Below are 26,796 nucleotides of genomic sequence, written 5' to 3' on the forward strand. Positions count from 1 at the left end.
CTCTAATAGAAACAAGGGCCTTTGTGTTCTTTCAGAGTGAGGTCATGACTCTACAGGTAGATCTGCTGAAACCCAAACACATCACATTTCATTATTCCCTGTATTTTTCTCCCTAAACATGGGCCTTTATCCCACAAAATCTTTTTTTTTGCATCTCGTTACTTTCAGTTTCAAAGATCACAGTTTCCTTCTGAGCTACAAGAAGGTTTCTATTATCACATAATAATGTGTTTATATCAAAATCCTCAAATCTCCACCCAAGACTCATGTTTTATTATATTTACTGTATCTGTAATTCATCTTCAACAAGTCTCTTGAATTAAACAAAACATTTCTCTCTAAATGTTAATTCTTATTAATATTAAATTAATATTATAAATCCAAACAATATACAATCAGAAGATACAATAATATACATATATAAATTATAGGTCATGTCATGTATAATCTCATGTTAATCATTTCTTATATACTGTATGTAATACACACAATATCATATCCTCTTTATTTTCTCTTTAATATGTAATGCATTATGTAATAACATCTACAGACTTATTTAATCTAATTTTATTGTCTACACACATCAAGACTGCTGATAACTTGCATAATCTATAATGAATATAAAATGATACTTGATCAAACTGTATCATGTTGTGTATATGATCTTTAATATATTATATTAAACTAGTATAGTAACTAATCTAATCTAATAACATGTAAAACACCATGAATAATGTATAATGAATATTTAAATTTTGGATTTTTATTTATAATTTATAACAGGTCCTCTTTAAACCCTTAATAATTTGCATATTCTATGTTTATTTTGCAGTTTAATTAAACTAATATCAAGCTCATGTCAAAAGACAAAATAAATATTTTAATCCAGACTAAAAAGACTTGAAATAAATAAATAATAAACTACAAATATATTTTTTAAATAATATTGTTAAAATACAAACTAATAAAAAATTAATTATAATTAAGTACCCAAATTTGTTGCTATTTAATTACATAAATAAATGTTAATTAACAAAAATAAATTAACCATTTATTCATAAGAGGTAGCTTATATTAGCCTTATATCATTTGAATAATTGCTCTGTGTGTGTGTGTGTGTGTGTGTGTGTGTGTGTGTGTGTGTTTTATATATTTTAAACTGAAAACCTGTCTAGAAGTAAAAGCTGTGCTGCATGTTAGAGTGTTGAGTCATTAATGTTATGATCAGTTTCCTTCCCGCTCTGTAACTCTGCTCCTTTGATGAAGGTGTTAATTAAATGAAGTGTAATTCAGTCATTACAGTAAACTCACTGTGTTCAGAATTTGTTTCACAACAACACCAAACATTAAAGATGAAATCATCTCCAATGTCTTTACAAAGTGCTCAGAGTTGCTGTGCTACAAAATCTACACCAAGCTACTGGACTGGATATAATATATACAACATACAGGAAATCTCACTGCACAGTAACGTCACGTGTCTCGCTGCACAGTAACGTCACGTGTCTCACTGTACTGTAACGTCACGTGCTGTAGTGTACTGTAACGTCACGTGTCTCACTGTACTGTAACGTCACGTGCTGTAGTGTACTGTAACGTCACGTGCTGTAGTGTACTGTAACGTCACGTGTCTCACTGTACTGTAACGTCACGTACTGTAGTGTACTGTAACGTCACGTGTCTCACTGAACTGTAATGTGACGTGTCTCGCTGCACTGTAACTTCACGTGTTTCACTGTACTGTAACGTCACGTGTCTCGCTGCACTGTAACGTCACGTGTCTCACTGTACTGTAACGGCACGTGTCTCACTGCACTGTAACGTCACGTGTCTCGCTGCACTGTAACTTCACGTGTCTCACTGTACTGTAACGTCATATGCTGTACTGTAACGTCACGTGTCTCGCTGTACCGTAACGTCACGTGTCTCGCTGCACTGTAACTTCACGTGTCTCACTGTACTGTAACGTCATATGCTGTACTGTAACGTCACGTGTCTCGCTGTACCGTAACGTCACGTGTCTCGCTGTACTGTAACGTCACGTGTCTCACTGCACTGTAACCAAATTACAACCAATATAAAATAAAACCCAATAATTTTTCTTAAAGAAAATCTCAGATTAAGAAGCAAAATTCAAGATTGTTTAATGTTTCTTTTAAATATCATTTAAAGGTTTTAATCTGTACTTCACTCTGCTCTTCTACTCACTGGTGTTAATTATTAACTCACCTGAACATTATGCAATCAGATTTTTTGCACTTATGGCCTCGTCTCACTTTCTTTCTCCTTTAAGGAGGAGGACAATTTTGCTGTGTAGATAAATATTAAACACATAAGTATGAAATGAAGGGAAAAAGGACAGAAGTGTATTTTATGTTTTAATTCAGTCAGAATTTCTCTCGTGCTGTTTGTTCACGTTGTCACTGAAACTTGCTTTGTGTTGAATGTTGACGATTCACACGTGCACTTTACATGACGTTAAAGCAGAAGGCATCAGATGTTCTTTCTTCCTGCAACATCTGTAACTTGAAGCCTTCACCTTGTCATTCCTTTTTTTTTTAGGAAAGTTTGTATGAATCTAAATGATTGAAAAAAAATCATAGTTTGTTATAAAAAAAAAGGCTTCAGTCAACAGTCATGCTCCGGTTATTAGTGTGTGATAATGAGGTGCCTCAGGCGTATAAACACTGCTCATACTGATGAGTCTCTGACATGCCGACGTTCAGCTTTCCATATTTAGCCTCACATTTTGCTCCTGTGGTTTGTGGGACGGAGCTGAACAAAGTTCAGGTGAACAATTTCTTTGTTTATTTGTTTATTCTGCACTGAGAGATCCAGTGAGCCAAAGAAACAGCAGACACAACAGCAGAAAGGTTTTACAGTCTGTTAACTTCGAACTTTAAACTGCACTTTAAGTGATTAAAGTTTAGCAAAAAGTATTTAGGGGAGATTCAAAATCCTGTGGCTGTAAAACCATGATCAATAATAAACACTAAAATAATCAGAGTCAAAGACAAGAAGTGACTTAATTCTGGTGATTTAGTTTCTACATGTTGTTCATGTGATTTAAGCGTGGCTTGTGTTTTGAAAGAGGCGTGGCTTGGGCGTATCTCGGTTTCAGTAAAGGAGGCGTGGCTTTGGGGTGGTCAGTTTCAGTAAAGGAGGCGTGTCTTTGGGGTGGTCAGTTTCAGTAAAGGAGGCGTGGCTTTGGGGTCTGTCAGTTTCAGTTGAAAGAGGCGTGGCTTTGGGGTGGTCAGTTTCAGTAAAGGAGGCGTGGCTTTGGGGTCTGTCAGTTTCAGTTGAAAGAGGCGTGGCTTTGGGGTCTGTCAGTTTCACTAGAAAGAGACGTTGTCTCTATATTTCTTTTGGTGGATATGTGGCTTCTGGCTCAGTCAGTCTCAGACATGTGGGCGTCGCCTCTCACTTTCTTCTTTTAGATAAAAATCAAAGCGTTAACACTGAATTACATCATCATGTGAAACACCTTGTGAATCACGTTGCTCTGGTTGTTAGCTATTTTGGAAGAAGGCACTTGTTTTTCACGCAAATCTGCACTGTGTCTCATTTGTTTGAGTTTGTTTAGTCAAAACAGATCCAGTCAAGTCTTTTATAAATCCTCTGGCAAATGTTTTCTTTTAATGGTTCTTTACTGGTTCTCATGTTCCACAGGGTTCCTCTCTCATGAGGCTCTACACAGAAACTTTAACTGAGAAGAAGTTGAGCAAAAAAAGTGAAAATCTGGTTTCAGATTTATTAAATGAGAATATATTAATGATCTAAATTACACACAAGCTCCGCCTTCAGACCTGAGGCCACACCCCTGTATCTGTGTCTGATGCTGATGTGGACACTATCACAGATTTAGTTCATGAAGCTAAACCGATTGCTATAAACTACATTTTCATTACATGTTAGCTGCGTTAGCTTCAGAACTCCACTCGCAGAATTTTAGACTGTGCTTTCTCTTTAAAGTAACTCTTTCTGTCTGTGACAGCATTCCTGAATTTCCGTTAAAGCATAACTCAGCTCAGTTACTACATTTTTGAAGAAATTCCCAAACTGCGTGACTGAATTTGAAAGGTATTTAGGTCAAAATAAGAAAAGCATTTCATCAGTGAAGAGGTGAACAACGTGAAATCAGACGATTGTTTTGACGATTGATTTAAATGTTGTCTATAAGATTAGAGTCCGAACAGAAATAATGATTATTTAGATGATGAAAGTGTGTAAGTCCCACCATGTTGTGCAGACTTCACAGACACCGTTTGTGCTTTTCTTGCATCAAATATCAGAGAAAATGATTCGTAGTCAGTGCAGCAGACTGGAAACTATTCCCACTCGTGCAAAGAAAAAAAAAGGTGCACTTCCTTTCAGACGTAATGAACGAGACGTGTCTCATCTCCAACTCATCTGATGAGCATCGCTGCAGATTCGATTAATTTGGGATACAAATGATTGGTTTGAATAGAGAAATACGGCTGTGAAGCGAGCTGCAGGTTGTCAGTGTCTGTTGTTTCATTCTGACATCGGTGCTGTAGAGTTTTTCATTCAGAAACTTCACAACTCAAAGTCAGAAACCTGAGACATATTTATGGCCATGTTTATTTGGGAAAGTTCCTCTTATTCGTTGTTGTGTTACGCTCCTTATGATCTGAGCTCCACAGCAAAGTTAGAAACATCACCTGCTCTGAGCTTGCAGGATTTTCAGAGAGTCAAAGCTTCTGAGATGTGAATTTTCAAATAACCTGCTATAAAGAAAGCATGCTCATGGTGTGAAGGATAATCTGACCTAGCGCTTATCTGCTATGCTTACACTTTAGACACTTTAACCTCATTCACTATTTGTAGGATTCACTTCAGTTGTGTTCTTTATGGGATTTAAAGCTTTAAGTAATTAATTAATAGCACAAACTTTGTATATGAATATTGGCCTTGAGTCACATTCTGTGTGTCTCTGATTTATATACAGCTAAATTCATGAATTTTAGCCATCAAACAGTCAGACAGTGGCGCTGGACTTCACGCTTCTCCTCACCGTCGTTCAATAACCTCACGATCAAACATAACTGAGATACGTTTATACACGTACGCCAACACGCTGTGTCAGCCGTCAGACACAGATAATGTGACACAAGCTATAACACACACTCCCAGATCAAAATCCATTGCGTCAGGAGTCCAGCAGTGTGTGTCTGTGATGATGTAAGCGCTCATGATAGTCTGGATGTCACATGTCAGGGTTCCTTTCTTCATCATTACAGCAGCCAACAACCTGAGCAAACACATTACTTAGCGCTAATGTACCAGCCTTCTGTTGCTTGGCAACCAATATCAACATGAGCTTGAATCTTTATTAGATTTGTGTACTGTGGACTTTTGTGTCCTTCCTATACATTATTATCAGTGCGCTGCCCAGAAACTCCTTTAACGATCTAAAACAGGTGTAAATTCTTCCTCAGACTGAATCTGTCACACAACGAAATGTCATAGTGATTATAAAACTGCAGTTTAGCACAAAGTCCAGCTTATAAAGAGAAGAAGGTTGAAGTGAGGATTATGGGCGGGGATAGATCGCGAGTGTCAGGAAAAGTCCACAAAGTTTAGAGTTAGTGATCCCATGCTAAGTCTAATAATCATCATCAGACCTGTGGAAAATGTTCCAGTTGACAGTTCTGTATCATTTCCACATTAAAATATCTAATGTTTAGGGTTATAATGAGGTGTGGGATTAGATCCAGGCAAGCTGTACACTTTATCGTAAGAGTTAGCACTTTATGCTAATTCTTATGACTGTATTTATAGCCATATAGCAGATGTTCTTAGTAAGTTATCGTCACATCTGAAAAAAATGTTGATGTACTCAACAGTCCTGTTTCTTTTTCAGTTGAAAAAATACAGAGATTAATGTAAGGATTAGGGCTCGTGTTAGGGTTCGTGCGCCTATTTCGTATGACTTGATTTTAGCAAAATTCAAATCTTCCTCGCGTTTGTTTGTTTGAATTTGCACCGTTTTCTCATGAGTTCAGCTTTATTTTTTCATCCGTATCACCTTCAGAGCTTCAGGGTTGTCCAGACAAAATGAAGGCATGGTTTTATAGATACTAAAAAAAAAGATGAGTCAGACTTTTAAACCAAACTATTTCCTCATGGCAGATTATATGACGCAGCTCAGAGTGACTAATATGGGATTAATAACATGAACAGGTTTGTCTTTACACCAGTACAACAATAGAAACATTACCATTCATTTCTAGCGTTGTAAATTACAATACAACATTAAAATACAACAATACATTAACAAGTTTGATTGGCTGTTAAGCTACACTGGAATTAGCAGCTAGAAATGTTTTAATATGCAAATTATGGTAATATGGCAATTCAATAGCACAATAATATTGTTTTCTTTTTCTTTTTTACATTTTATTTTGTTATTTTTAGCAAGCTATCATGTTCAGTGATGTCTTTAGCGACACGCTAAACCTGGAAATTTCAACTCAGTCACGTAGTGCCGTGATGATGAGCGAAATTTATATTTTTATAAATGTAATATGAATATTCACGAGGAACCATTTTCATTCATTTCCGCTGCAAGTAAAAGCGGATGGTGTTGTGCGCCATGTATGATGTGTTTCAGCTGTCCAGGTTTAGTTACAAAAGGACTTAACGGTTGTTCAGATCATCCAGACGTTGTTTCAGAAGAGATGACGCTGTAAGCTGCTCAGTGAGTAATTCACCGCAGCACTCTGTAATTTATAGACACGCCCTTTTCTGATAACCTTTAATTATCTCTGAGATAAAAGACAACTGAACAGAAGACTTTTTATAAGCAACACGTTCAACTTACAGCATACAACAACTCACACTTATCAGGCATCACTAAAGAACTCAACACCTTAGAAGATAGCAGAAAGAGACACACAAACGATGCTTAAGTAACAGTAAGAGTATTTTATCAGATAGTTATTATAAAGGTCAAAATTATACTCGAGTCTGAAGTGAAGTAAATGTGTGACGGAGAAGAAGAAGCTAGTACTTAGCTTTATTTAGATAGATATCTTTATATTTATCTTGATACTTGATATTTTTATTCTAAATTCATTCTGAAACTCTCTGTGCCGAATCTCTCTTTGTCTCATGAGCTGTGTGTGAGGTGAAAAGCCTCGAATGAACGGATCTGAACCTCATGCTGCCTGAGTATCAGCTCCATTTACTGATCAGGTGACTCCAGTGTTTAATTACTGACTGCAGTCCATCTGTCACTTTGTACTGACACTCTGTGTCTCAGCTTCCCTTTATCACCAACACACACTTACACACACCAACACACACTTACATATACACACACCAACATCACCACCACACACCAACATCACCAACACACACCAACACACACTAACATCACCAACACACGAACATCACCAACACACACTTACACACACCAACACACACTTACATATACACACACACCAACATCACCACCACACACCAACATCACCAACACACACCAACACACACTAACATCACCAACATTCGAACATCACCAACACACACCAACACACACTTACACACACCAACACACACTTACATATACACACACACCAGCATCACCACCACACACCAACATCACCAACACATGAACATCACCAACACACACAAACACACACCAACACACACTTACATATACCACCGCACACCAACATCACCAACACACACAAACACACACATACACTCTGGAGACTCCTTCCATAAATATTTAGCAAATTAGCTGTGGCTCATCCACTGAACACGTCACTGTGAATTAGCATTGTAACACATTTGTTATTGTGTACATTGTTGAAGTGGACTTTAGAAACAATAACTGTCACCAGCAGCTGCTAGTTACCGCTAGCTACTGTAAGAAGTGAGTCATCACATTCTGTCCAACCACAATCCAGAATTCAGACTCGCTGTACTACAAACCATAAAATTGAACACTGCTTGAGCTCAGTGGTATTTAGTGAGAAAAAGGACTTTTTCTCTTTTTGGTCTCGTCTCCGAGCAGGTAGTATCATTTTGCCTAAGCTTATCTTCTGATTGTCTCCAGCTGCTGCTCGGCTCTTATTTGGCTCTCTTAACTCGATTTGCATGACTTCATGCACGACTAGCTCTGTGTTTCTCAGCTCCATCCTCATGAGGGTTTTCACGTTCCACTAATTTACACTTACACACTGTTGGATGTCAGGTATTAGCTCGTTAGCCATTCGCTCACACTGAATTAGATTTTGTTCATTTGATGAGCACATGCTGTTTTTAAATAAAGAAGCAGGGGCTAAATGCTAATGTTCCATCACCTTGTAAAGACTGGGTTTGCACTAATCTCATAGTTACCATATTTCATACAGCTACAATATATAAGCTGACTTGCAAATTAACTTGTCTACTGTTGGCTAAACTTATATAGTCTGCTAGCTTAAACGTTCATCAATCACTGAATGTAAACACAGCAGCTAATCACCTACGTTTCTAATTTACACAATATAATCATTGGGTCACTGTTGGCTAGATTGCTAGTGACCATGACTACTGGTTTACACAAGATTACAGTTAGCTGACTGGATTGCTAGCAACCGTAGATATAAATTATAATGAGTTTTACAAACTAACTAGCAGTCAAGACTGCTAGTTTATGCTATATATTCATTAGGCTAATGTTAACTAGCTTGTTAGCAAACAAAGATACTAGTTTACACAATAAAAAATCTGCTAGTTTGAATGTTTATCAGCATGAATAGCATTCAGGCGTATTTCTGTAAGCTGATTAAAATAATAGTTGCTACACTCTAGCTAGCTTGCTAGAGACCTTATAAATTTATAAATTATAAATTATAAATCAATTTTAACGGTGGCTAGTCACTTACGCTTCCTCTTTACACAATATAATCATTAGTGTATTGTTAGTTGGCTTGCTAGCAACATTGGCTACTGGTTTAAACAGGAGAACTATTAGACTGATGTTAGCTGCCTTGCTAATGTTATATGAGATAATAGTTAGCTTAACATGAGCTAGCTTAGTAGAAACTTGTCTAGCTGCTAATGATGTTTATGAAATTGATATGTGGTAATGTTCATATTTTTAGAATTCTAATCTTTACATTTTTGTAGTCTCTAAACAAAAAAAGTCCACAGGTTAGAAGACAAACAAGGAAAATTCCAGAAACAGTGACAAAACAGTGTTTGTGTTATATGCACATTGTCATTGATGTGTGTGTGTTTTTCAGGGTGTGGTGATGGAGTCGACGCCTTTCAGTCGTAAGCAGTGGTCGTCTCAGTCCTTACGCATCACAGCCAGGGAACTTTCACTGGTCAGCGCTCGAGGGAAAAACAACGCCATTGCTGAACGCTTCTCCAAGTAAGTAAACATTTAAACATTTACATACGGCAGCTTTAATGTAGTGATCTGATTTCGGGATCATTACATCCTCAACTAAACACATATAATTCACCAGTTAATTTCATTCTACAGCTCACTGTTCTGTTTGTTTTTTTGTAAATTCTGGTTGCTGCCCCCTGTTGGACAACCTCTGAAAGTGTTGCAAATTTCTTTAGAGTGAATTTTAGGTCATTGTAAATAAATAAATGCATCTTAATTAGCAATAAACCAACTGCAAATAAAAAATAATGCCATATCAACGAAAATATATTAAATTACAGATTAATTATTTATCTAAATGTATTTATTTATATGTTTGTTTGGTTGTTTATTATTTATATGTGTATTCTTTAGCTATATAAAGAGAATATAGCAATATAGAGATTATAGAAAGGCAGTTTTATGGCAGTGTGTTGATTTTAATAATCTCTAATGAACTATTCAGTTTACTCTAATTCAGCTTCATACTGCATCCTTTACATTGTGTGTGTGCGTGCATGTGTGTGCATGTGAATGTGTTTGAGTGTGTGTGTGTGTGTTTGTGTGTGTGTGCGCACATGTGTGCACATGCATGTGTGCATGTGAATGTGTCTGTGTGTGTGTATGTTTGTGTGTTTTGTGTGTGTGTATATGTGTGTGAATGTGCGTGTGCGCATATGTGTGTGGGTGTGTGTGTTACTGTGGAATCTCTAATGCTTGGGAAGTGTGTGTGTGTGTGTGTGTGTGTGTGTGTGTGTGTGTGTGTGTGTGTGATTACTGGGTGGATTCAGTGATATGGTGTGTTATTCATTATTAAGATGTCCACAGTAACCAGTTCTGCTTGTTCTGGGTTTTTATTAAAGATGGTTTGAGTTTTCATCAGGAAACACTGAACTCTTTGTGTTCAGAGGAAAATGAAGTTTTTAGTTCATGTTTTCAAGGATCTGTATCAACCACTTAAAAAATCTTTTAAATATTTATTATTTTTATAAAGACTAATAAAAATCTTTTTAGCTTTAAATTTTAAACTTGTGCAATTATTTTTTTGTTGTTTATTTCCCCAGTGAATAAAATAAGATTATAATGAAATAATTTAAATTACAGCAGCAATCCAAATTATTTATTTATTTATTTAATAAGTTAATTAATTCAAACCTCATATTACTGACAGGTCAGATTTTTGACATTGTTTCACATGTAGACATAAATTTAAGAAATAATTAAAATTAAAGTAAATAAAAATATTTTCATTAAAGAATTATTTTATATTATTAATGTTTGGTCAATTTCCACTCATAATTCCTGACTTTATATAAAAATGGAAATATTAAGAATCTGCTCTGATCCAGTGGGAGAGGTTTCTGTTCATGGATTTGTGGTTCGATTGGTTTTCTGTTGGCTTCTGAAGGACAGAAGATGCAGCCTGTGAGAAAGTACATTACTCTATATGTCCGCTAGAGGGCGGACCTCAGATTTCACACGGAGGAATCACTGCTGCAGATTTTTACGCATTTCATTTTTATTTTACATTTCTGTTAAAGTCAAAGCATTTGTTTTCTTCATAATTGAGAGCTTGATCATCATAATCAGTCTTTTTATTTTTAATTAACCCCGAAAACGAAATGAGGTCAATAAAAATACGACGAAGAAAAATAATAATATTTTTCCAAATATGTTTTTTCACTCAAATATGTTATAATACTGTTGTAAATGATTTACGTGCACAAACATCAATCTCAAGATTTATTTATTTTTACAAAAAGAATTTTCTTTGAATTCTTTTATATTTTTAAAATGTCAAAATTATAAATAAATGTCTGATTTAAATTATTTTTTTGCTTCTTTATTCTTTCAGATATCAGAAGGCTGCAGAGGAAGCAAATGCAGACAAGAAAAAAACGGTAAGATGCCAGTGTTAATACTATAGTAATAATAATAATAATAATAATAATAATAATAATAATAATAATAATAATAATAATAATAAAAGACACTATAAGTGTCAATAATTAGTGATGTTTTGCAGGTAATGTTGATGAGTATTTTGTTGCACTAATTATTTAGTAAACAGGATTCTGAAACAGTGACATCTGAATATTTACATAAATAAATAAAATATAATAATAGTGTTGTAATAATGAGATCTGTGAGTCTATAGTGAGGTATCAGAGAGTTATTAGTGCGTTATTAGTGAGTTATCAGTGAGTTATCAGTGAGTTATTAGAGAGTTATTAGTGAGTTATCAGTGAGTTATTAGAGAGTTATTAGTGAGTTATTAGTGAGTTATTAGAGAGTTATTAGTGAGTTATTAGTGAGTTATTAGAGAGTTATTAGAGAGTTATTAGAGAGTTATTAGTGAGTTATTAGTGATTTATTAGTGATTTATCAGTGAGTTATTAGTGAATTATTAGAGGTTTCATGTTTATTTGAACACAAGATCAAACACTGGACATTTAGATGAGAACAAACTGAACTTCTCCTTTTTTTGAAACACTTTGTTCTCTTTTTTGTGCTCATCTCCACTTCCACCATCAGATGAACTTTGTGTATTTCATGGCAGATCTTCTGCTTCTTGTTGTGTGACTGTAAATGAAGGTCACAGCTAGCTTTAGGTTTAAGAGTCAGTGTTTTCCTGTATGTCCTGTGTACAAATGAACATTTTATCTTCAGTGGGTTTGATATCACCGAATGCTTTCTGAGACACTGATGTGACTTTAGACGTTATTAATGTGATTGAAATATTCCTGAGACGTTATTATAGTATTACAGCATCAGGTTTTACTGAGTGGTCACTGAGCTTCGTTTGTGTGACATCACACGTGACTCTGATCCTGACAAGACACCAGGTTTTACTGAGATACTTTTACTGACATCAGACTGAGACACTATAATGATGTCACACCTCAGACTGCACAGTAAAACAGGTGAAATCGCTGCTCTGGACTTGTGATGTGAACCAAAGCAAATCTTCATCTTGAGTTGAGTCACGTTTTTAAGGCAGCAGCTGAACTTTCGTGTCTATGTTTAAGCAAAAAGTCTCACATTAATAATGTCACACATCAATGATGTCACACATTAATGATGTCACACATTAATGATGTCACACATCAATGATGTCACACATTAATGATGTCACACATTAATGATGTCACACATTAATGATGTCACACATCAATGATGTCACACATTAATGATGTCACACATTAATGATGTCACACATCAATGATGTCACACATTAATGATGTCACACATTAATGATGTCACACATTAACAATGTCACACATTAATGATGTCACACATTAATGATGTCACACATTAATGATGTCACACATTAACGATGTCACACATTAACGATGTCACACATCAATGATGTCACACATTAATGATGTCACACATTAACGATGTCACACATTAACAATGTCACACATTAATGATGTCACACATTAATGATGTCACACATTAACGATGTCACACATTAACGATGTCACACATTAACAATGTCACACATTAACAATGTCACACATTAACGATGTCACACATTAATGATGTCACACATTAACGATGTCACACATCACACTCAAGGAGCTGGTGTTTAGATGCCGGCTCGTGCTGTTCAGTGAAGAAAGGGTTAATTTACTCCACAAACAATTCATTTCCTGCTTTTGAGCTCCTACTGAACTTCCCTCTCTAGTTCCCTTCCTCCATCTCCTTCATTTCTCTCTCTCTCTCGCTCTCTCTGCTCCACCTTAATAATTGTCTCTGTTTCCCGTCTAATCTCTCTCTCTCTCTCTCTCTCTCTCTCTCTCTGTCTGTTTCTTTCTCTTTGTTTCTTACCTCAGCACTTTTTCTCTCCATCCTGTCCCCTGTTCTTTTTCCCTCCTGCGGTCTGCGGTCTTCAGCAGGGGGTTTTCTTCTTACACGTCTACTTTTTCCTGCTCTACATCTGGGGAAACTTTGACCAGCACAGAGAACGAGGGATAAAGTGGAAATAAAAAGCAAAGAGGAAATACTTCATCTGTCCAGGTCTTTACCTCCAAATGCTTTTTGCTCTGATCTTTATGTCTGATGTGAGAAACCCGGCAGCGGAATCAGATCAGTTTGGTTTTTGGCTAAATGGAAAGTTTTCTGTGTGCTTCTGCTTATTGTCACTTCCTGTTTCTTTGCTCCAAGTGATTTTTGAATGCAGCGTGTGGACGATGACTTGCTGAGTGAATCTCACTCAAACAAAGGAAAGGGTTCAGATGGCAGTAAGGAGTGTGTGTGTGTGTGTGTGTGTGTGTGTGTGTGTGTGTGTCCATCCCGTGGTGATATCTTGCTGTAACTTGTGTTTTATTGATGTAGTTTTGGAGTTTATTCAGCAACAACTTCATTTGGAGGATGAATCATAAATTCAGACAAACTTTTGTATCAAACTCTTTTTTTATTATTGAAATGTTTTTCCTGATGCATCACTTTTCTTTACCGCACTTTTATAACACATAACATTCTCTGATGTTTATTTTTAATATAAAATTATTGTTCTCTCACAGTTTACTGTTTACTTTTGCGTTTGTGTGCTTTTGTTTAGAACCCGATCTTTTGATTCAGAGTCACATGACTCTTTTGGGGGTGTGGTCAATCACATCCTATATCCTAACTATTACAGGATGATGACATAATACCTGGAGACCTTTTAGCATGCTTTAGAGATCTTGTGGTTGCCATGGTAACATGGACAGATTTTAGACTTCTGTTCAATAAAGCTGTGAAGAAATGTTGTTTTTAATTTAAATGACTTTTAATGGTTATTTTTAACCCTTTATCACACTTGTCCTTTTTCCTGTGTTTATTTTCTTCATGTCCAGCCAGTGGAGAGCCTGCCTTCAGCAGTCCGCTCAGGGAACCTGAGTGTGTTGAAGAAACGCTGGGAGGAGAAACGACAGAACGCACCGGGTGTGACCGAACCTGTACCTCCGGCAGAACCTCGAGCTCCCTCTCGCACTCACAGCTTCAGACCTGTCAGGGTTCAGAAGGAGAAGAAAGGTGAGGTGGAGAAAGTGATGGAGACGAAGCTGGAGCTAATGCCAGAGTTGAAGCAAGAGTTAAAACCAGAGCTGACGAAGGTGACAAAGCAGGAGCTGAAGCAGGAGGTGAAGCAGCTGAAGCAGGAGGTGAAACCAGAGCTGAAGCTGGAGACAAAGCAGGAGGTGAAGCAGGAGGTGAAACAGGAGGTGAAACCAGAGCTGAAGCTGGAGACAAAGCAGGAGGTGAAGCAGGAGGTGAAACAGGAGGTGAAACCAGAGCTGAAGCTGGAGACAAAGCAGGAGGTGAAGCAGGAGGTGAAACAGGAGGTGAAACCAGAGCTGAAGCTGGAGACAAAGCAGGAGGTGAAACCAGAGCTGAAGCTGGAGACAAAGCAGGAGGTGAAGCAGGAGGTGATGGTGGAGGAAGAGCAGAAGAAGGAAGTGGAGAAACCAAACATTGCTCTCAACAGCCTTAAAAACATGTTTGAGAAAGGAGAAACCAAGGTAATACAAACATTAGTGATTTATTTATTTACTCTCCATCTGACAGGAGAAACACCTCAGACTTTGGTCAAACATGTTTAATGTCTGAAGCTAAAATTCTAATGAAGACACGAGAATGTTCTTCTGTTCTGCTTAACAGTTTTATGGGTGATGTTGTGTAGTTTGTTGATGTTTAGTGTAGTTTATATGTTCATCACTTCATCACTTCCTACAGTTCAGATCGTCAGATTTAGACATTTTGTGTACATTAGATGAATTCTGTCTGTAACCAGGTAGATGATCTCATGGGCTTTCATTCATTCATTCATCTTCTACCGCTTATCCGAACTACCTCGGGTCACGGGGAGCCTGTGCCTATCTCAGGCGTCATCGGGCATCAAGGCAGGGTACACCCTGGACGGAGTGCCAACCCATCGCAGGGCACACACACACACACACACACACACACACTCATTCATTCACTCACTCACTCACTCACTCACTCACGCAATCACACACTAGGGACAATTTTTCCAGAGATGCCAATCAACCTACCATGCATGTCTTTGGACCGGGGGAGGAAACCGGAGTACCCGGAGGAAACCCCCGAGGCACGGGGAGAACATGCAAACTCCACACACACAAGGTGGAGGCGGGAATCGAACCCCGACCCTGGAGGTGTGAGGCGAATGTGCTAACCACTAAGCCACCGTGCCCCCCCCTCATGGGCTTTATTTATTTATTTGTTTATTTATATATGTACACACACACACACACACACACACATATACACACACATAAACACACATATACAGTATACATACACACACATATACTTACACACAAACACACACATACACACTCATACACACATACACACACAAACAAACGGATGCACACACACATATACTTACACACACACACACACACACACAAATATACATGCACACACATACTTACACACACACAGAAACACACACATGCACACACACATAGTTCTATTTGAATATCTATTTAGGATTTATCATGTTTTTTCCTTTTAGTTAATGAATACAATGTGCCTTCTTGATCACTGTCCTCAGCGTCTCTCCCTCCCTCTCTCCCTCTGTCTCTGTCTCTCTCCCTCTGTCTCTGTCTCTCTCCCTCTCTCTCTCTGTCTCTCTCTCTCCCTCTCTCTCTGTCTCTCTCTCTCTCCCTCCCTCCCTCTCTCTCTCCCCTCTCTCCCTCCCTCTCTCTCTCCCTCTCTCTCTCCCTCTCTCTCCCTCTCTCTCTCCCTCTCTCTCCCTCGCTCTCTCCCTCTCTCTCTCTCTCTCTCTCTCTCTCCCTCTCTCTTCCTCTCTTCCTCTCTCTCCCTCTCTCTTCCTCTCTCTCCCTCTCTCTTCCTCTCTTCATCTCTCTCCCTCTCTCTCTCCCTCTCTCTCTTGCTCTCTCTCTCTCCCTCTCTCTCTCCCTCTCTCTCTCCCTCTCTCTCTTGCTTTCTCTCTCTCCCTCTCTTTCTCTCTCTGGTGTTATCCAGAGGTCAGGAATTCACTCACATTCCTCTCTCACATGCTGATCCACACATTTACTCTTGCTCTCGTGTGTATTGAGGTAAATAACGATAAAGTTCCAGTTGAATTTATTTCATTTTACTCTTTATATCAGAGCGCTGTTGAGTTCTGGATTCTGATTGGTCAGAATCACACTGCTGAGAAGAACTAAACCTGTGTAATTGTTAATATGGTGACCTTTTGTTGTAAGAGTTTCAGTGCTCTGTAACATCAGTCATTTATTTATTATGTCTAAAATTACAATAGAGCACATTTTAGGTTGGAAAGAGTTTTGTTTCATTGTTAGATTTTTTTCTTTCATGTTCTAAGCATTTATTCCATTGAGATACTGAGGTGTGGTTGGTGTGTAGGAACCGTCATTGTTCTGAAGTTCCCCTAAAAGTACAGTGTGTGATGGAGACAGTGTGTCTTTGTCCTCCGTCACACTGACACGCTTGTGCTCGAGCTCTGAAAAAAATATATGTGGATGACAACGGAGGACGTTTTTGATTCTGGATTTTTGTGACATGAAAGATATGATTAGGCTTCAAATTCTCTCTCTCTCTCTCTCCAACTTTCTCTCTCTCACACACACACATACACACACACACACACACACACTTTACCCTATGAACACCCTCAAAAAGAAATCTCCCTCTTTATCTTTAATTTCTCTTCATCTTTGTACAACAGATTAACTGGCGGCCATCTTGAATGTTATTCCTTAAAATCTCTAAACTAAAGCAGATTTATCAGATCATAAAAAAACCAGCAGCAATTAAAAGGAGTCAGTTAGCATGTTAGCATGAACCAGACATGAATCAGCAAGATCAGCAACTTTGTTCCTCCTCATAGAATAATACATAAACAAAAATGGACAAAAAAATCAACTTCTGTAGCAATTGTGTGGACCTGGCAACCGGGAATATAACAGAATTTCATAGTAGACTGGGCGGGGCTAACAGCATGGATCATTGCTCAAGGTCCCCCCCCCCCCCCACACACACACAATAACACACACACACACACACACTAATCCTATAATGAGTTTAAGTAACAGTGAGAGACGCTCACTCAGTGTGTATCGTTCCTCCATTATGACACTTTATAAATTCTCCACATATAATCCTGTCTGTTTCATTATAATTATTGAATATATACAGTTGTGCTTAAAAGTTTTCGTACCTTGAGAGAATTTGCAAGATCTGTACCATTTTTTAAAGAAAACATGAGTGAGATGTCAAAGCAAATGTATTTATTTCTTATAGGACTCGAGTTAATATGTGTGGCATTACAGAATGTGTTGCCCCCTTTAGCATCAATGTTAGCACGCAGTCTTTTGTAAGAATTGTACATGAGCTGCTCATTCTCCTTTACATGTGTAAACTTTTGATCAGGGTTGTTTAGGTGATTTCAGTTATCATTGTGTTTGAAAAAGGAGTCAAACAACTATGTCATAATTAATGTTTAATCAATTTTTAACAAATTGTTTCTTTTGTAATGAATATTTGTATTATTTGTATTATATGCCCTTCATTTCCAACAGCAAAATCTTTGCATAAGCAGAGTACAGGCTCCGCCTACATACTTTAGGCCACACCCCCATACCTGAGACTGATATGTAATTCTGTCCATTTGCGCATCATTTAGGTATCAACATTTGACTATGGCTTTAAGATTACTGAAATTTACAAATGTGTTAAAGCATCAAAATTCTTTATCGTGCAACAGAACAACCAATGAAAACTGACATCGAATGAATAATTTTATTTTGCTTCTAATTTAGTTAACTAACTAAATTAAGCAACAATAAACACAACCGATAAAATACATTAATCTAAATAAATACATCAAACAAAAAGTGTAGATGCAAATAACTGCTGCCTGAAAGTGACTAAAGAAGCTTATCATAATTCATAACAGATTAGAGTGTGTGTGTGTGTTTGTGTGTGTGTGTGTGTGTGTGTGTGTGTGTGTTTGTGTGTGTGTGTGTGTGTGTGTTTGTGTGTTTGTGTGCTCAGCCCTTTATGAGCCTCACATTATATATATAATATGCATTTTTACAAAAACTGTTAATTATAGTTACTTCTGGTTAAAATTAGAGTTCATTAGCTTTAAGTGTAGAAATAGTGATAAAATAATTATGTCAATGAGATGAGATCCTGTGATAATAATCTGCCAAATGCTGTGAATGTAAATGTAATCCACCTTAAAGAAACCTATTCATCAAAAAAGTTTAGAATTTAAAGATTACAAAAATACACGTATAATAGAAGGTCCTCATGAGGATAGGTTTGTGTCCTTATACTCACCTGGTCCTCAGAAAAATATCATATGGCTACAAATTCTGTAGCAAAACAAAAGAGACAAAATATTTCTGACTGAATTTAAGGGTCATTCAGGTTAAATCCATAATGTTCCGTTGGAGTTAGATGGAGGTCTTCATCAGAAAACCTCACATGAACGTGTGCATTTTTTTTACCTCCAGGTTTTACATTACATCAGAATTGCATCATGTCTGTATAGTGAAATGTGAAAGCTCTCTCTTCATTTAGTTAATTCAGCTTTAACTTTTATTAAAAATATCTAAGAAATCTTTTAAAACTTGAAACAAATGATTACTTTTCTCAACAAAGGAGGTTTATTTAACTCTGACGTGTAAAGAGTTTTCATTATCATGCTAATGAGCATAAAGACAAAAGACGTTTACTGTGAAGATTTACTCTTTGTGATGTTAACAGTGCTGAGTAGATAAGCTGTGTGTGTGTGTGTGTGTGTGTGTGTGTGTGTGTTTGTGTGTGTGTGTGTGTGTGTGTTCTTGGCTAAGAAGGACACAGGAAGCCCTGAGTGCTGCTGCGTCTCTGGATTCTCTTTATCTTTCCCTCTTTTTTCTAGAGATTGGAATCTGTTCTGGACATTTTTGTGTCACGATTTTTGTGTTAAATTCTGTTTGTAAACTTCAGATCTGTACATTTTTTTTATCCTGCTTCATTTTCTGACTTCTTTTCTGATGGATTGAGTTTATTTTTTGCTTCATTGTTCAGGTTAAGTGTCAGATTTCAGGTTGAGTTTCATTGTTTGGGATTTAAAGTGTAAATCTTTACAAATTCTCATTAATACACTTTGTTTAACAGAAACCATGAAACATCAAAATGTATTAATAATAATTAATAATAATTTGAGATATTTTAGTTTTAAACTTTATTTGCTGTAAATATTTTTGTGATTTATTTTGATTATTTTCTGCTTCTGTGTTGATGAACTTTTTATTTAATGCTGTTGAGATATCATCAGGTTTTAAAGTGCTCTTTTTCTCCGTGTTGTTTAGGTTCGACGCATGAACAGCACTTCACAAGACTCAGATATTCGACCAGCAGACAGAGGTACTGAAGCAAAACTCCTGATTTTATCAACACAAGTCCTTTGTTTGTGTCCTTCTCTGTGTCACAGTTAAACTAGCGTAGAAATGCACATATATTTCTATTAATACAACACAGAAGATAGATGCACAGATAGAAACAACCCATTTATCAGGTACTACATCAGTGTAATCTATAAATCTGTAGCAGATCCTGGATCAGTCAGTAGTAAATGACATGAACACACTGAATTGTGGGAGATATTCAGGACCGTAACCAGGACCAGCACAACATAACACAATGAATAATGCATGTGTGGGGTGTGATGCAGCAAAACGCCCAACAGAAAACCACTAATCCCCAAACAAGCAGTGTTTACATATAACAGAGCTGTCTGGAGTTTATTCTGCTAATACTGCAGTGATTTACCAACCATCACAACAACAACAACAACAACAACAACAACAACAAAGTTAGAGTTAATGTATACAATGATAGAGACTTTTGTACGTCCCTCTGGATAAGGGCCAAATGCTGTAAATGTAAATGTGAACATTAACCCCTGATACATCACACATTTGAACAGTTTATAGTTGTGTGTGTGTGTGTGTGTAAGTGTATGTGATTGTGTGTTTGTTATGTGTGAGTGTAATGTTTACTGTGTGTATATGTGAGTTTGTGTGTGTAGTGTATAGTGTATGTGTAATGTGTGAAGTGTGTGTTTAATGTATAGTGTGTGTAATGTGTGTAATGTGTGTAATGTGTGTGTAATGTATAGTGTGTGTAGTGTGTAGTGTGTGTAGTGTGTGTGTAATGTCTGTAGTGTGTGTGTAGTGTGTGTAATGTGTGTAATGTGTGTGGTATGTGTGTAGTGTGTGTAATGTGTGTGATATGTGAGCATCTGTGTGTACTGTATAGTGTTTTGTGTAGTGTGTGGTGTGTGTGTAATGTGTGTGGTATGTGTGTAGTGTGTGTAGTGTGTGTAATGTGTGTAGTGTGTGTGTAATGTATAGTGTGTGTAGTGTGTGTAGTGTGTGTAATGTATAGTGTTTAATGTGTATAGTGTGTGTAGTGTGTGTAATGTGTGTAGTGTGTGTAGTGTGTGTAATGTATAGAGTGTAATGTGTGTAGTGTGTGTGAATATGTGTGTGTGAATATGTGTGTATTGTGTAGTGTGTGTCCAGTGTGTTCACGTTCCTTGTGTTCATCCTGTGACAGGTTTGGTCTCTCTGGAACGCTCCAAGTCTGTGAGAGACAGAATGGCGAGGTATCAAGCCGCCGTGTCCAAACAAGACTCCCGGAGTCCTCAGAGCACAGTGAGTGTTAAACATCCTCCATCCTGAAGGAGCACATTTCTGTATCTCAGACAAATCAAATTATTCTTACAAAACATTTATTTCTGCATGAATTTCTATCGGATAAATATTTCATGTCACACACCATCATTAATAATGAATAAAAGATTAATAGAGAAATCCATTATTTTGTGTAATGTCACTTGTTTTAGGTCTTTCTAATATTTACAACTTAAACTTTATTAAAAACATCTTTCACTGAAACTTAATGTGCCTTGAATTATTTTTGTGCTAATAAAGGTTTAGAGCAGATTAGCATTAAAGAGTTAGCCTGCTAACTGGTTCCTTAGTAAATCATCGAGAAGCTTTAAACTTACCACAGATGTTAATTCACCGTGTGGTCTGGAATTCTGTTGGTTTGACTGAAATCTGAACAAAGTGTTGAGTTACAGCTTTAATAAACGCCCCGTGGATTCCAGCTCTGTTGTTACCCAGGTGGCTTTTTTTATTTTTGTGTAATAAATGAACCGTAGTCACTTCAGTGCTGAGGGGTTTAACTCATGCTTGCGTGTTGAGTGACTTATTATTTATTTAATATTGAGGTATTAATTTCTCATGTTGTGATATTTACAGTCGAGCCCAGCTGAGATCGAGGTTAAAGGTTCAGCGGCAGATCTGAAGGAAAATGCGCCTCCTGCTGGTGGAGAACAGACTGATATCAAGGTTAATATCTTTAAGCTCTTTAACTACAGCTATAAAACTATGACGATACTCACTGAGCCTGAATTTTAAAAGTCTACACTGTGTATATGGAATCTTTACAGCACAATAGTATATGAGAATGGAGAATATATATAATTAGAACTGATTAAATTAATAAATATAATTTTAATATTTTATCCAGCAAATGATAAACACAACACACAGTTTAAAATCTAATCTCTTCTTCCTCTTCTTCTTCTTCTTCTTCTTCTTCTTCTTGTTTCTATCATTTCTTGTTGTTTTTTCACAGTCTGCACCTTCAGAGCCAATGAGCACGAAACCCAATGGTCAGTTACATGTATTTATACTGAACTCTGTCTGATGTCTCATGTCTGATTTCTCACAACTGATCCTGACTTTAAAACACTGACACATTTAATCGTCCATGTGAAGTTTAATTAATAGTTCGATTTGATTCGTGTAAACATCCTCATTATATATTCTATATTTATAATTGTTTAGGTGTGTTAGCTGATACAGGAAGTTCAAGCACTGCAGCATGTGAGCCAGAAACCAACGACACACCCAGATTTGTCAGAGTAAGTGAGTTCTGTGTAACATCATGGCTGGTTAGATTAGATTTATGACAGTTTCTCGGTTATTCAGCTCTTTAGTTATTATCTTCACATTCCAGGGTTCAGGGGATCAGAACATTTTTATGGTCTTGTGATGTTACTTCACTAATTTACCCAGGCTTCTTTGTCAAAGGGGTAGAATTCACTTTTCTGCTTTTAGCTATCAATAATACTAATGGCGCCCCCTGGTGGACTGGGTCATATAAGTGACTGCTTACAGTGTCGGACCTCAGAGTAGAGGTCTTCACGGGTCCACTTAGATCCGAAAACCCGAGGTCCGACCCGAGACCTGAGCGGGTTCGAGTCTAAAAGTGTCACGTGTGCCTCAGACATGGGTCGGGTCTAATAATATCGGCGTCGGGTCTCGGGTAATTTAAAATGAATGTGTTTTTACCGAACGGACCCGAGAAGACCCGAACTACTTTATCTTGCGTGTGTGCATCAACTCGAGTCCTTTTCCAACCTCTCCTCTGTTTGCCAAGACCGCTTGCGACATGTGGCTGGCGACGTGTGACTGGCAGTAATCTAATTTTCGTTGAAACAGACCTGTCAATCAATTATGAATCCATGCTGTAGCAGTTACTTTAGTGTAGAGTTATGTAACATTCGGGTCCAGCCAGGTTAAAAAAAAAAATGCCAACAGGTCGCGTCGGACTCGGGTCAAATTTTTTCGGGTTTGTCTTGGTCTTTCTTAAAAAAAAAAAATAAATTATGCACGTCGGGTTCAGGTAAAAAGTGATTCGGGTCACTTCGGGTTTAGGCCCTTCTCTAAGGAGACACATCAGGGGTGGATTGAGGTTTCAGCCAATTGCTAATAGTTCTTTATTCAAACAGCCAAATAAAAATAATCAAAGAAAAATAGACTTCACAAGCCTGGATGAGATCAACAAAGTCCCAGATTTATTGCAGTCAAACAGAAAATCTTTAAAGATAATCTTTTCTGAAAATGTCTTTAGCAGATAGTCAGCAAAACTATCCAAACTTCCAGTCGTGGTGCAGTCGAGTGCTCAAAAGTCTAGAATCGTCCCTGAGCAATCTGTCAAAATTCCATGATTCAGTATATTTTGTAGGCTTTGGTCTTCACTCTACATCAGATTATTTTAAGTGTGTTTATTAAATTTTTAGTTTATTAATGATTCTGTACCAAACTCATTAAAACTCATTTAGAGGCTGATGTCTTCCTGCACTAATGTCTGTGTTCATTAGCATGTAGTTGACTAGCTAGTTCTCAGTTATTAGCATGATGTTGTCTTTGTCCTGTACTTTAGTTACTCTGTTGCTTTATTCTTTTTGTGGTAAAGTTTTACATTTAATTTTTTTGTATGTTATAGGGTCAGAGGTTTCGTGCTACTGTGAGAGAGACTTGCGTTGCTTGCCATAAGACAGTTTACCCGCTGGAGAAACTGGTGGCCAATCAGCAAACCTTCCACAACTCTTGTTTCCGCTGCGCTCACTGCAACACCAAACTCAGGTGAGTCGCCAAACTTTGGATTGAACTGGAATGGTAAGAATAATGGAGTAACAGTGAATTATGTTTGATTGAAGAAGCACATGAGTAGCACATGATGCAGAGATGTTTGTCAGAAAGTCAGATATAGTCAGTTAGCACTAGATGGATTGGACTATATTTATATATAACTATAGATGTCTGTACATCACCAGGTGATATCTGAAATCATTTTTCTATAAATCTAATTGTAGCTTGGTGAATTTCGCCTGCCTGCATGGTAACATCTACTGCAAACCTCACTACAACCAGCTCTTCAAGTCCAAAGGTAACTATGACGAGGGCTTTGGACACAGGCCTCATAAAGAGCTGTGGACCGGCCGAGGTGATGACGAGGAGCTCGAAGAGTCTGAAAAGCCGAAACCTGCTTCACATGACCCCTTCCCAGTTAAACTGCCCAGTTCAGAAAAAGTCTTAAATCAAAATTCCACAGTTGAGGAAACTCCTATAGCCAAAGTCACTGATCTTACATCATCTCTGGAGACCAAAACTCAGACGGTTCAGGAAGCAGTGAAACCTGCAGCTTCTGTGGAAACAAAAAGATTGAAGGTCGCTTGGCCACCACGTGCTGACACAACCAGCTCTGGTCTGGAAAGAGGAAGGAGTCCAGTTAAAGCCTTCAAGCTGAAATGGCCCCCAGAGGACGACGCCCAGTCCAGTGTGGTGAGCACAGAGCGAGTGGAGTTGAGGAGTCTGAGACGCAGCGCATCTCTCAAAGATCGTAGTCGACCTTTTTCTGTGGCACCGAGAATGGAATCCAACAATCAGGAGCAAACACACCCACTCAAGCCCACTCTGGCTCGGAGTGGCTCTCTGGAGCTTCAGTCGACTTCTAAAATACAGATGTTCCAGAAGGAGAAAAAGGAGGAGAGCTCAGAGGTGAAAAAACCCTCTGAGACAGAGCACAAGGCTTTCAACAGCAGTGAATTTGAGATTCCTCCAAAACAAGAGGAGAAACACAAAATCCCACAATCCATCCTGAAACGACCTCAAACAAACAAAACAGAGGCTTCTGATGACCAGGCTGAGGAGCAACCGAAACAACCCCCAGAACTTAAGAATGCTTCACCTCCCCAAGTTGCAGAGAGCAACAGTACATCTGAAGATGTGGGTTTCTGTGACAGAGAAGAAGCGGATGAATCCCTCAGCATCGAGGAAGTGATCAAGAGGAACCGATTCTATGAAGATGAAGATGATGAAGTTGCTGAAGTTTGAGACACTCTCATCCCTTAGAGTCTGCTCAGACTCACAGCTTTACTAGAATAATACAAAATGTTTTGAAAAAAGCCATAAATGCTCGAGGTGACGAGGTTCCTCTTCTTCTTCATATTTTAATTTCAGCTTCATCATCTCCGTTTCTGACAGGATTAAAAAAAAAAAAAACAAGCTCATTATTTTATCACTTAATGTTTTTTAGAGTTGGTACAAAATGCGACAATTTTATTGTTGAGGGTTTTTAATTCCGTGGTTCCACAGTTTCTTTCTCCGCAGCTCTGCTGGAACCAAATTACATCTTTATTTATAGATATTTTAGATTTTAAAAGGTTTTTATGGTCTGTCTTCTACCTTGTAGCTGGTCCATCTGTCCAGAAAACCCTTAAATACCTCCAGCATTCACAACATTCCAGATGTCGACCACATTGCTGCATCTCTCAGAGCAACTGAAATAAAAGTTCCCTCAATTAGAAGATGGTAATTGCACAGAACGAAAGTTTAGTTTATCATCAGATTATTTTGCTATATTCAGAGTTCAATATTATGCAGAATTTGTACCACAGAATGTCCTGAGTGTGGATATACAGGAGAATAATAGCGGCCCTAGAGCAGAGCTTTGTGGGACGCCACGTTGTCATGATTCATTTCTGATGCGTCTTTATACTCTGGGAACCCTGTGATATTAAAGGTGTAGTAATAATAATAGTAATATAAAAAGTGAACATTTTAGACATAAAAGAAGCTGTTGCTTGTTGCAAAACAAGGAAAACTATTAAACACTCTTTTATTATGACGCTTCCTGAGAAATCAAAATGTTATTATATTATAAAGTGCAGCATTAAAACATGCACAAACATGATGATGTAATAACATGCTGACGCAGACCTCTAGGTTTATGGGACAGTCTCGACGTCGCTCAGAGAAACAAACACCGCCACCATAAAGCTCGATTATCATCTGTATCTTCATTTTTTAAAACAATTCTGCATTAACAAATTCAACAGGCCAAATTTATTTTATACAGCAATATTTTTTTTGTTTATAAATTTGTTGCATTAAAATAATCTGGAACACAAATGATCTTTATTAAAAATGAACAATTTTACAGTTTATATGTTATGTTTTATATAGCGGCGAGTCAGGCTGCAGATTCCGTAAAACCTTTTTTTTAATTTATATCTGATTTATTTTTAATTTCAGGGCATGAAAGAGTCTAAGAGAATCTCTCCCTCTCTCTCTCTCTCTCTCTCTCTCTCACACACACACACACACACACACACACACACATACACACACACACACATACACACACTCACATACACACACACACACACACACACACACATACACACACACACACACACACATACACACACACACACACACATACACACACACACACACACACACACACATACACACACACACACATACACACACACACACACACACACACACACACACACACACACACACACACACACACACACTGGTCTAAACTCCAGCTCAGTGCCTCTCCGCTTGTCTTGATCCTTTTAATGTTAATGATCCTGATTTTAAGCAAATGTTTTCTATTCTGTTCATTACAAAGAGACCAAACAAAACTGTATCTGCCTTAAAACAGAAGAATCCTTGGTGAAGTGTAAGGCTTTAATGTAATAAATGATTTCAGAGACTGTT

General features: G+C 37.5%; 1 protein-coding gene across 6 annotated transcripts in view; it reads left to right on the plus strand.

Moving 5' to 3' along the window:
• The window catches only part of lima1b (LIM domain and actin binding 1b), a 27,271-nt gene extending 475 nt beyond the window's left edge, over window positions 1-26,796 (plus strand). Inside the window, exons 1-12 of one of the 6 annotated variants that reach the window (XM_060857831.1) lie at window positions 1-56; window positions 9,258-9,388; window positions 11,244-11,289; window positions 14,233-14,598; window positions 14,647-14,895; window positions 19,732-19,786; window positions 20,981-21,078; window positions 21,691-21,780; window positions 22,070-22,106; window positions 22,282-22,358; window positions 23,726-23,865; window positions 24,096-26,796. The exon at window positions 1-56 is cut by the window's left edge and continues 83 nt beyond it. In XM_060857831.1, the coding sequence (XP_060713814.1) occupies window positions 45-56; window positions 9,258-9,388; window positions 11,244-11,289; window positions 14,233-14,598; window positions 14,647-14,895; window positions 19,732-19,786; window positions 20,981-21,078; window positions 21,691-21,780; window positions 22,070-22,106; window positions 22,282-22,358; window positions 23,726-23,865; window positions 24,096-25,116 (2,322 nt within the window). In that variant the 5' untranslated portion in view covers window positions 1-44 and the 3' untranslated portion in view covers window positions 25,117-26,796. Of the gene's footprint in view, window positions 57-9,257; window positions 9,389-11,243; window positions 11,290-13,112; window positions 13,412-14,232; window positions 14,896-19,731; window positions 19,787-20,980; window positions 21,079-21,690; window positions 21,781-22,069; window positions 22,107-22,281; window positions 22,359-23,725; window positions 23,866-24,095 lie in introns of those variants that run through there. The other 5 variants (XM_060857830.1, XM_060857833.1, XM_060857828.1 and 2 more) reach the window with 5 other exon arrangements.

Source organism: Tachysurus vachellii, chromosome 22, assembly GCF_030014155.1.
Source record: "Tachysurus vachellii isolate PV-2020 chromosome 22, HZAU_Pvac_v1, whole genome shotgun sequence".
Classification (NCBI taxonomy): domain Eukaryota; kingdom Metazoa; phylum Chordata; class Actinopteri; order Siluriformes; family Bagridae; genus Tachysurus; species Tachysurus vachellii.